The sequence below is a fragment of the Oncorhynchus keta genome, chromosome 15, assembly GCF_023373465.1.
Source record: "Oncorhynchus keta strain PuntledgeMale-10-30-2019 chromosome 15, Oket_V2, whole genome shotgun sequence".
NCBI classification, from domain to species: Eukaryota; Metazoa; Chordata; class Actinopteri; order Salmoniformes; family Salmonidae; genus Oncorhynchus; species Oncorhynchus keta.
Genome location: NC_068435.1, coordinates 14,899,010 through 14,910,483, shown reverse-complemented (window position 1 = coordinate 14,910,483; position 11,474 = coordinate 14,899,010). Strand labels below are relative to the sequence as shown.

At 42.0% G+C, this 11,474-nt stretch overlaps 1 protein-coding gene across 1 annotated transcript; it reads right to left on the bottom strand.

The window, feature by feature from the left end:
• Positions 1-1,137: 1,137 nt before the first annotated feature.
• LOC118395093 (diencephalon/mesencephalon homeobox protein 1-A-like) lies at positions 1,138-9,812 on the bottom strand. Its single transcript, XM_035788879.2, has 5 exons — positions 9,582-9,812; positions 4,152-4,317; positions 3,826-4,004; positions 3,158-3,536; positions 1,138-2,885 (listed from the first exon to the last, which is right to left on the bottom strand). The coding sequence occupies exons 2-5, from the start codon at positions 4,303-4,305 to the stop codon at positions 2,461-2,463; spliced, it is 1,137 nt and encodes a 378-aa protein (XP_035644772.1). The 5' UTR covers positions 4,306-4,317; positions 9,582-9,812; the 3' UTR covers positions 1,138-2,460.
• Positions 9,813-11,474: the final 1,662 nt, after the last annotated feature.

Sequence of the window (11,474 nt, the reverse complement as noted above, 5' to 3'; positions counted from 1 at the left end):
GTAAATGTATGGGCCATGACAGTGTTATGACCATAATGACCGGTTAGGACCGTGTCCTAATGTGTTATGACATTGGGTGTCAAGTAAAGTGTTACCATACTGTATATTGCCTGTCTTTCCCTCTCGTTATCCCTGTCACCTTCCTTTCCCCCCTCGTTTCTCACATTCTCTTCCTCTAAGTCACCTTCCTTTCCCCCCTCGTTTCTCACATTCTCTTCCTCTAAGTCACCTTCCTTTCCCCCCTCGTTTCTCACATTCTCTTCCTCTAAGAGTGAATTCCCTTCCTCCACACTGCACTGCTTCCTCCACACTGCACTGCTTCGTCCACACTGCACTGCTTCCTCCACACTGCACTCCTTCCTCCACACTGCACTGCTTCCTCCACACTGCACTCCTTCCTCCACACTGCACTCCTTCCTCCACACTGCACTCCTTCCTCCACACTGCACTGCTTCCTCCACACTGCACTGCTTCCTCCACACTGCACTGCTTCCTCCACACTGCACTCCTTCCTCCACACTGCACTGCTTCCTCCACACTGCACTCCTTCCTCCACACTGCACTCCTTCCTCCACACTGCACTCCTTCCTCCACACTGCACTGCTTCCTCCACACTGCACTCCTTCCTCCACACTGCACTGCTTCCTCCACACTGCACTCCTTCCTCCACACTGCACTCCTTCCTCCACACTGCACTGCTTCCTCCACACTGCACTGCTTCCTCCACACTGCACTGCTTCCTCCACACTGCACTCCTTCCTCCACACTGCACTGCTTCCTCCACACTGCACTGCTTCCTCCACACTGCACTCCTTCCTCCACACTGCACTGCTTCCTCCACACTGCACTGCTTCCTCCACACCGCACTGCTTCCTCCACACTGCACTGCTTCCTCCACACTGCACTGCTTCCTCCACACTGCACTGCTTCCTCCACACTGCACTGCTTCCTCCACACTGCACTCCTTCCTCCACACTGCACTCCTTCCTCCACACTGCACTGCTTCCTCCACACTGCACTGCTTCCTCCACACTGCACTCCTTCCTCCCTGGAAGAAGACTGATGATAAAATCCTTAGCTGTGGCTAGCTTTGTCATGTGAGAACAAGAACCGAGAGAAGGAAGCTACAGTATGTAAAGACCAAGCATGGCTTTATTTAGGATTTATTTTACAACATCACTTTTCAAACTTACATTGTTAAAGAGAGAAAATGATAATGCCTATGGTTTCCAGATTAGTCTCGCCAACATTTTAAATCTACCACGGGACCAGTTAGTATGACAGGCTGGAGAGAAACAGTAGAACTTTTACAATCACAGCCACAATGGAACTCATATGTAGACTACCAGACAGTATAGCTTCAGTAGTCCAGGGAATAGAAGGTAATGGAATGGCGTGAGCCATTTAAATACTACTGTACAACTCTGACAACTATAGGAATCGGCAACTTGGACAGTTTATGATCAATTAACAACATATGAACACCTTTACATTTGCCTTATCAGTAAACATTAATAGATAGACTTATTTTTCTTCTTAATTTACATATTACAATTATTTACATTATCGGAGTGGATGGACTTGATGGGATCCCAGCACAGAGAGAATCACAGGTGCATAATTGACAACAATTTAAAGATTGGCCACTCCTTAAAGTGCTTAAAGAGTACAACAGAAAGTACTGGAGACTACCCCAGCCCTAAAGGACCCCTATTCCGTTTGTGGAGGGATGTTGTTACCAAGTTACGTATAAGGGAATCATAAATAGTGTGCATGTTCATAATTCCATATGCTCCCCTCCCCTCTGCCCAGGGCAAAATGTAATTAAAAGCTTTGCACATTTAGTCACTGAAATGATTTTCTCATTACCAAGCCAGTCTCTGTACAACATGATTTAATACTGGCCATTAAACTGGTAAATTAGTCACTTCTAATTAGGATATTGAGGAGAACATGGCTTGAGTTTATATTTATGTATGTGCTTGTGTTTTTAGAATGTGCTATGTACCTACATGACCTAATTGAAATGGTAATGGCCCCATGGTACAAATAGTCTCTCAATGCCACCAATGCTGGCACAAATGTATTTTCCCCCTTGAAGACCCAAATTCCCTTAAAACTGCCTAAATTCATATTTTATCTGTAAACATTACATTGCAAAGTCTTTATCACCAAGTGCAACACTAGACAGGTAAATACGTATGAAGTGTATTTGCTCAGCTTTAGAGATCCTGTGTATAGCCTGTGCAATCCCAGACGTTAGGCAACTGATAAAGCAAGAAGCAGGAGAGAACTCGGTCCAGGGTGATTTGCCATTTTGGTTTTCAAAACTCTGGCTACTAATTCCCCTGAAACCATCTGCTGGAGAATATGGTTCCTGTAGGGCTATGGAGGTTACAGACAAGGGATGGGTGGGATATAGTACCGATCTCCCAGCTAGGTCGCACTAAGATCCTGGGCTTAGTTAGGCAGCGTGTCCAGTCCCAGGGAGGCTGCATGCTGCTTGGCCCGCATCCGGAGGTTCTCTATGCTGGTGGTCTTGCTGTTTTGGCTGGGGAGCCCTCCGGAGGCCTGGAGCAGGGGACTGTTCCACACCTGCTGCGCTGCGTGGTGGGACAGGGACTGGTAGTAGGATTGGCAGGGCAGGGAGCCCAGCGGCGCCGGAGACATGTTGACATTCATGCCCAGGTAGGGCAGAGTTGGGGTGGTGCCCATGTCGAATGAAGGGTAGAGTGCCATGTTGTTGGTGGCAGCCATGTGCTGGCGGAACTGCTCCTGCAGGCAGAAGAGGCTGAGCGGGGAGGAGGAGTAGGAGTGGCTCTGGGAGATCCCACCGCTGACACCACTGGAAGAGGGCGTCACAGACCGGGAGACCATAGGGGATTCTGGGTAAGGGGAAAAAGCATGAGTCAATAACATTAAACTAAGTTTTACTGGTGGGCAGGGAGGCAGATATATGTAGAACTAACAAAGAACCAGCAAAGCTGCCAGTATGACAAATGAACTGATGTTGGGCAACAATGTGAGCATTTCATATGTTTACTCTTTATTGACCATCCTAAAGGAATTCTCTGATTGACTTTCTGTTTTCTTATGCCCCCCCAGCTACAGTATATTAGAGCTGTACAACTGCCAGTCACAAGAGCTTGTCCTTTACCAGGTTTGGGGCTAAGTCGTTTGCAGGGTGGAGAGACGTTGCCGGGCGTCATCACCCTTTCACTCTTTAACTCCTCCCTCTGTGGGTTAGACTCCTCCTCCTTATCGGTGGCATTGTCCTCTGTGGCCGACTCGCTGCCTGACTGCTCCGCCGAGGTCACGTTCAACTCCACGCTAATTTCCGGCACCAACAGAAGGGGCGGACCCTCAACCTCCAAGGAGGAAGAGGATGGGGGGAGCTGGTTCTCTGGAGTGATGGTGGTGGGAGCCTCCTCCTCGTCACCTCCCTCTAGGTTGGCCTCCTTCTGTTTCTGGAGCTGTTCCTTCTGCAGGCTACGTTGCTTCTTGCGGAATTTGGCCCGGCGGTTCTTGAACCACACCTGTTTGAAAGGTTGCCATATTGGGAGACAGTCAGAAGCATACTTAGTGTGCAAGAGATTAAGCCAAATGGTTGTGGATGTACATGTGTGTTACATTGGTGTAGGTCTGCCTACTGTTTATCTTTAAGACAAGCCAAGAAGAATTGCAAATGACTAAAGTCATTTTTTTCTGCAATGTTTACCCAGTGGTAAATATATTTCATGAATTATAATTCAGGTACAATAACCAATATTGTTTGTGTTTCAATCTACAGGTACCATGCATTTGGAATGTTAATTAATTAGTTACCTGCACGCGGGCCTCGGGGAGGTTCGTGCACATGGCCAGGCGCTCGCGCATCACAACATCGGGGTAGTGGGTCTTCTGGAAGGTCTTCTCCAGTGCCTCGAGCTGCTGTGCGGTGAACGCGGTGCGACTCCGGCGCTGTTTACGGTGCTGGGACCCGTAGCGAGCCTCCAGAATGATGTCTTGAAATGTGCAGCCGTTGGAAGAGAAGAAACACGGCAAGTTTAATTAATTGGATGGTACCCTATCCTATAGGGGGATATGTCAGAAAGTGATCATCAAAGGTGATGCCTAGTGTGTGTAAAAGTTTGTTTGTTGGACTAAATTACCAGCCAGTCTCTCCGCGAGGGTGAGCGCGTGCACAGAAGGTCGATAGTCTGGCGCGTGTTGCGCCTGTTGCGCGGCCTGCTGGTGCAGGTTGTACATTGCGCTCAGGGAGTTCATCGCGTGGAGAGAGTAGCCGTTCACTCCATAGTGCTGCATGACGGGCACTACCTGTTGGAAAAAAAGCATAGATCATGTTAGCATTTTGCTTGAATGTTTCCATTTGGCTATCTGTCCGGAGAGTTTGACAGGCTATTGTTGCATGCGTAAACGTTCCCATTTTAGATACGCGCGTAATGAACGGTCTAAATTCACTGTTGGTTTAATGATCTGACAGTTCAGGATATTTTGTATGTTGTGTGTAGACAGTGGTGCACTTGCAGTTTATGCATATTGCAGTTCATAATTTGATCACCTCATATAAAGTTGCAGTTTTGCAGACCTTTGTGTTTATCTGTGCAACCAAGGTTGGTTAATCCTTGACAAACCATTACTTAATTTGTTCATGTTAAAGTTATCAGAGTCGTGTGGTGCTTGTAATGGCCAACGACGTGGTCATTTGAATCGCATACAGACGCATTTCATTTCGTTAAGGTAGACGTATTGCTCAGGGGCAATACATTTTAATATCTGGACAAGAACGTTAACCATTAATATCCAATTATCGCTTGGTTCAAGCCATTAATTATACACAATTATTTTAATTGGGGTAGGGTGTAAGTATCACTCGTTCACGTAATAAAGCGTAACGGATGCCTTATGAAGGAATGTATTTGCTTACTTTCTCTGTGATCGCAGCAAAAGCGCAAATCCCCTTTGAAAGCGCCGCGTTGAGAGATCATTGCGTTGATGAAACGCTTTGGAGATGATATAACAAGATTTGTTCTACGCCGGGATGGCAACCTGAAATCACATAGGTCCCGTGTGGCTCCGTTGGTAGAGCATGGCACATGCAATGCCAGGGTTGTGGGTTTTATTCCCACGGGGGACCAGTACATGCAAGTAAGAAAATGACTAGTGTAAATCGCTCTGATTAATTAAGAGCGTCTGCTAAAATGACGAAAATGTATTATATTGTACGGTAATGATAGGCTATTCTGTCAATACCAATGCTTTGGCTCGGCCTACTGAATTATCTCATTCGGTTAGCCTATGAATTTTAGTAGCCACTTTAGTTATTTTTAACTAGACCTACTATTTGTTGGACCATGTTGGTTTATATTTAGGCTACGTTGTTAACCCGTGTTGCCTCCGCCTCCTTACATGAAATTCGCCAATCAAACACTTTTCGTGGCAGGTAGTGTTGGGCCAATAACCGAAAGGTTTCTAGATCGAATCCCGAGCTGACAAGGTAAAAATCTCTCGTTCTGCCCCTGAACAAGGCAGTTAACCAACTGTTCCAAGGCCGTCATTGTAAATAATAATGTGTTCTTAACTGACTTGCCTAGTTAAATAAAGGTTAGAAAATGTGTTTTATAATAAGTCTAATTAAAAGTATATCCTTCATTTTATTGGACAGAACCACTTTACAGCAAAAGAATCGAAGCCTTCCCACTGGGCTCGCTGGTTTAATCAACGCTGTTTCCACGTCATTTCAATGAAATTATGTTGAACCAACGTGGAATATACGTTGAATTGACGTCTGTGGCCAGTGGGTTATATGTAGGTCTCAGAGGCAAAATATCTCATCCTGCATTTTTGTAGGTTATTATTTGCCCCTTTAAGATTTTCATAGATAAAATGAAATGCTTCAGGACACGATTAGATAGATACATGTTAGTGTCGAGGTCTTTGACAAGAAGAGACATCTCACAGGCTCGAGCGGTTATGATTATAACAGATATAAAATATATAAATATTCCCATGCATGGCAGGTATCATGAGATTTGGAAGCGGGAGAGGGTTCCTAAAGTCTTAAATTGCCTCACTATAGCATTTTGACATGCTAGGGCTGAGATGTAGCCTCTAATGTTTTCATCTTCACTGGTGTCTGTGCTCCTTTAGGTCTATTTTCATTGGCCAGTTCAGGATGGGCGAAACAGAATCCTCAGATCTTCAAAAAGTTCTACAGCTGCACCATCGAGAGCATCCTGACTGGTTGCATCACCACCTGGTATTGCAACAGCTCGGCATCCGACCACAAGGCGCTACAGAGGGTAGTGCGTATGGCCCAGTACATCACTGGGGCCAAGCTTCCTGCCATTCAGGACCTCTATAACAGGCGTCAGAGGAAGGCCCTAAAAATGGCTCAAGACTCCAGCCATTAGCCTCGTATTGTTATTTTATTGTGTTACTATTTTTTAACTTTAGTTCATTTAGTAAATATTTTCATAACTCTTATTCTTCTTAACTGCATTGTTGGTTAAGAGCTTGAAAGTAGGCATTTCACGGTAAGGTATAATGTTGTATTCGGCGCATGTGACAAATACGATTTGATTTGGGGAAGTTCACTATAGGTTACTGGGGGCAAAGAATATGTATAATATGAATGTTTTGATTTAAATTAAACCAAAAAGTGTATATGTCCATGCGTTATTCGGCTGATTGAAAATGTAGGTCGGCCTATTCAAGTCATTCAAATAGTTAGTCGTTTTCGAAATATCATGGTGCTCAATTGCACATTGACTGTATCTTGATTCTATCACCACAACCTAGAAGATAAGCTTGATATAGGAGCGCATTGAGACTCATATTTATTCTAGTCAATTTATACATATTAAATTGTACATAAGAATATTATACAACAGAATAAACTGCCTCAAGTCTTGCCCAAGGCTAAGGAGGCTGTGATAATTCAAATTCAGTCAAGAATTTAATTTATCCACACGCAATTCAATTTTTTTTAGTGACTCTGCACTTAATGCAGTCTGTGATAAGGATCAAATTGATGTATTTAATTGAATATTAACTGTAATTGCTAACATGCTTGAGAAGTAAGCCTTTGCTTGAAGTTCATTGACTTCATTACCCTTGACAATACTTAATTCAATGTCACTTAATCCCTTAATGATGTTAATTTATGATATAGGCAGACCTTAAATGATATAGTTGTAACCTACACAACAATGTAATAGGCCTGGTAAACTGTTATTTTCTATTATTGTTATTTTATAATGTTAGGCCTATCGATATTATATTATGAATGATTTTGACAGTTGTATTATTACAACGTTTATTTCAATATTTGATTGCGTTCAAATATAGATCTCTATTAGGCCAAAGCACCATCACTACAGAATGTGTCTGTTTTTTATCATTGCGTTTTGCTTTTCATGTATTGTTGTTTTTCATAAAGTGTATTTGAATGTGGATGTGTAGTTTAATGTGTATATTGTTTTTTGATGTGCATTGTTGTGCTAAACAGGGCTCGTCTGGAGGAAAGGAGACGTTGGTCTCAGCATTGACTCCGTAAAAATAAAATAAATAAAAATGTGTTTGAGTAACTATTAAATCAAAAGAATGAATCAAACACTCCATCCAAATAAATCGGAATTTGCCATTTTTCCCCTTTTTGCATTATGAAACTTTTTGTAACAACTCCTAATCTGAGCAATAAAATCAGACCTATAACACCGTGAAGCTGCTGTCCATGTTCTGTGTGTGAATGAGGGAGCTGTGTGTGAATGAGGGAGCTGTGTGTGCATGAGGGAGCTGTGTGTGCATGAGGGAGCTGTGTGTGCATGAGGGAGCTGTGTGTATGACGCCCGCAGTGCCTATTCCCAACCTATTACACTGCAGTGCCTGATGAATGTGATCACAGGGCAAGAGGGAATAGGTTAATTCGCCTGGACAGAAGGAGGGTGCTTCGCTAAACATTTACTTTGGTCCCCCAAGTATTTGAGTTGAATGGGCCCGCTTTCCTCCCTCCCCTCTCTCTCGGTCTCTTATCCCATCGCCCCGCGGGGCAACGTTTTGGCTGAGATGTATGGCTTCTCCGTGGGTAAAATATGCACGTTGATCCCCATTTGGCTCCCCGTCTAATGGAAGTGCAAATAGGTTTCGACTGCGAGGCTCTCCATTTATCATCAACGCTGACACCGACGGACATACAGTGCGGTTCAACAGCGTGCGCGCGTGTGTGTGCGTCCATGTGCACGTGCATATGAAGTAGAGCGAAAGAGAACGAGGCTACTTACTCATACTAATTCTTATTTTGTACTTTCACGTTTTTCATGCATTTTATTGCTATTGATATTTGTACTGTTATGATAGGCCTACCATATTTACCACACAAGCCTACTTATTCTATCTAGCTGCCATTGTTGTCTATTCATATGCCTATCGCTTCTCCCGGCTGTATGTTTTTGAGTGCCCCAGGCAGCACTGTTCAAAGCTTCGGTTATTAAAACAGCATTATGAAAATACATTGCAACCCTTTGATCTGACTAAATTAGGAAAAATGTTATTGCTAAAAACCCTTCGGCCGGAGGTGTATAGCAAGCGACAATCAGCCCTTTGGGGTGTCAGAGTCATATTTCGTATTCCAGACTGTTCATATCCGCGAGAAAAGTGTTTGATTAGCGAATTTCACGTGAGGAGGCGGAGGCAACACGGGTTAACAACGTTGCCTTAACCACTAGTCCTGACAAACTATTCGTTAATTTACAATTAGTTTAAACAATTTAATTGCAATTTCATATGGACACAATGGCATGGGTCTGTGCAATTTGTGTTGTTTTTTGTATTTGACTTATTTGATATGGTTTTTTATTTTATAGTTCCATGAAATGGTATATGCAGAGCTTCCTTTAAAAAGAGACACCAGTCTCAATGGCGACTCCCTGCTAAACGAAAGATAAAAAAAAAACATGCCTTTTTTTTGTTTAATCTGAACCTATCGATCTGAGGGTTGAACATGTACTTTATTATCCTGAATGTTAATAATTATGAAAGGGAAATTACATTAAATTGAGCTGTTATGCTTATAAAAGTTACAATACCAGGCCATGAAATCCTCATGCGCTCAACAAATTCTTTGCGTCATAATTCCCAGATGGAAATGACTGAAGTACTTCCACAAAACCCTGTATATCTACATATTAATTAGATTTATTTTTTAATATACAATTTTTTTGCAAGATCTCCCATTCATTTTTGGATGTCCTCATTTTAATTCTACAAAAATGTACTTGAATCTTTACCAATTGAATAGGCCTAATTTATCACTTATGTCAAGTCTTGCCTTCACATCTGCAGCCAAAACATAATTTTACTGTGCTCGCTATACTGTCAATGCTTGCTCGATATTTGATCGACAACGTCTTGTAAAACATAATATCATATCGTGCAATTACCATTAGGTTTATTATACGCTTAAAGTGTGCACCAATAATGTAAATATTGTTCCACCACATGTGTATCAACACTGTTGTAACCAACCTGTCAATGCTGTTAACAAGTGGACCCAGTCCCAGAGATGTCCTAAAAGTTCTTACCTCTTGCTTAGTCAGCCGAGTTGTCTTGTTGTGCTGCTTGGAAGTGTATCCCGATTCTGAAGTGATTTTCTTAAGATTCGTATTATTGCTATGGCTCCTTGTTAATAATGTCCACCTTTCTCGTGCTCTTCATGCGATTGGGAACGAACGACTACAAGTCCATATAGTTCTGTGTGAAACGCGTGCTCTGCTACTTTACGCGTGTCTGAATCCTGTGCGTCTCGCGCTCAACATTGGAGGCTGCCATCTACTGGGACATGAGCTGAAGAGGGATTTTAAAGCTTGCTCTGTGAGGTCATGTTAGCTTTCTAGTGGCCCTTGAAGCTGTCAATCAAATAAAGAGGCTCTTTCTCCACCATTAGTAGCGGACGTTTGGCCAATGACCATACCTATATTCGAAAACATCAACTTCAGAACATAATGTCTGCGGATTCCCATATGCAATCAACATGTATTTGTTTCGCATTTGCGTTTGAATTGATAAACATTCAGTCAATTCATGGATTAAGAAGAGTGTCAACTCCTTTAAATTCTGGAAAGCAAGACGTAAAAAGAAGTATACTTCGATTTTTCTTGTCTTTGAGGGATATTGGATCAGTGAATTGAGTTGCCCCTAATTGGGAGATGGATGACATTTCCAGAATTTAAACGCTGTTCAATTATCTTTAAAAAGATAAAACAATATTCAATACTTATTTTGTAATATTTTTGATAATGTATAATAATGAATTGTATTGATTTATAAATTGACAAAGGAGCCTGTTTTAACTTCAGTGTGGTAACGTCAGTGTTTTCTTTGACCAGTGACAGACATTGTGGTTGCAGGGTCTAACATTTTTTTTTTTTTTTTAATAAAATATTTCTGAATGTATTTTTTTGTGAGAAATGAAATGTATATTCCTCAGAATACTTTGGCATTAGTGATGTACATGGATCTCTTTGGGTTTTGGAAAACTTCATACGGTTTTGGGTTTTGGAAAACCTCATACGTTGGTTTTATTTGCATTTCGGCTTTCCTCATGCCATTGGAGGAGAGAGCGCGGTGCAAAGACTTTTGGAGAGATTGCTAATAGATGCCAGGCTAGTGCCTTTAGAATCTCACCCGGCCTTGAAGGATTTGGGCTAGGATAGGGAAGACAAGACGCCATCTCAGCCTCCAAAAACCCCTGTCTTCAAATGACTGCGGGTAAGAGGATTAAAACAATAATACCCTCCTCTTCTTGAAGGGGTCGTAGATAAGATCTCTTCTCCCGGGTATTTTGCAGGTACCCAAAGACGGGTAGACATTACGCACGAATTACACACTGTAAACAATGTTATACAATTACTATTCCAATTGAGGCACTGCTGTCAGTATCTGCAGTCTGAAACTAAACCACATGAAATATGATTTTGCATCTGCGTGTTTTGTTTTTCTGTATGAAAGTTAGAGAAACTGGTAGCAATAGCACATTTGTGCAGTAAACAGGATTACGATTTTCCAAGAAAATAGGTATAACGTAGTTTTTACACATGATCTTTAGACAATAGGTAATATAAGGGTTACATATAGTCTATATTCAAATTAGGTGGTATAGGTCTATTGTTGCTCCTTATGGTCCAAATACAGAATTCTGATTCTGAAGTTGCACGCTTAGAAGTTGGTCCTCATCTTTGCTTTAAATAACGCTGTTTTGGGGTTCAATTATGTGCTCGGGTTTGTACAACTGTCAAAGTGAAGCTTTTGACTATTTACTTAGTTAACTAAATGATGCATAGGCTACTTGGCTAAATGAGCGTGATTGAAATTAATATAATTCCAACGTTATAACATTCAATCACCACAACAATAATAATATTTTTATTTATGTTTTTACCAGTATTAATAATAATAATAATTCTTATTCTTATTAT

What these genes read in the sequence shown, in the direction of transcription:
- LOC118395093 (XM_035788879.2), bottom strand. Translation starts at nt 4,305, where the DNA reads ATGCAGCACTATGGAGTGAACGGCTACTCTCTCCACGCGATGAACTCC. An exon ending in CCTCGCGGAGAGACTGGCTG is followed by an intron (nt 4,005 to 4,151) that starts GTAATTTAGTCC and finishes GCACATTTCAAG; the next exon opens with ACATCATTCTGGAGGCTCGC. An exon ending in TCCCCGAGGCCCGCGTGCAG is followed by an intron (nt 3,537 to 3,825) that starts GTAACTAATTAA and finishes CCTTTCAAACAG; the next exon opens with GTGTGGTTCAAGAACCGCCG.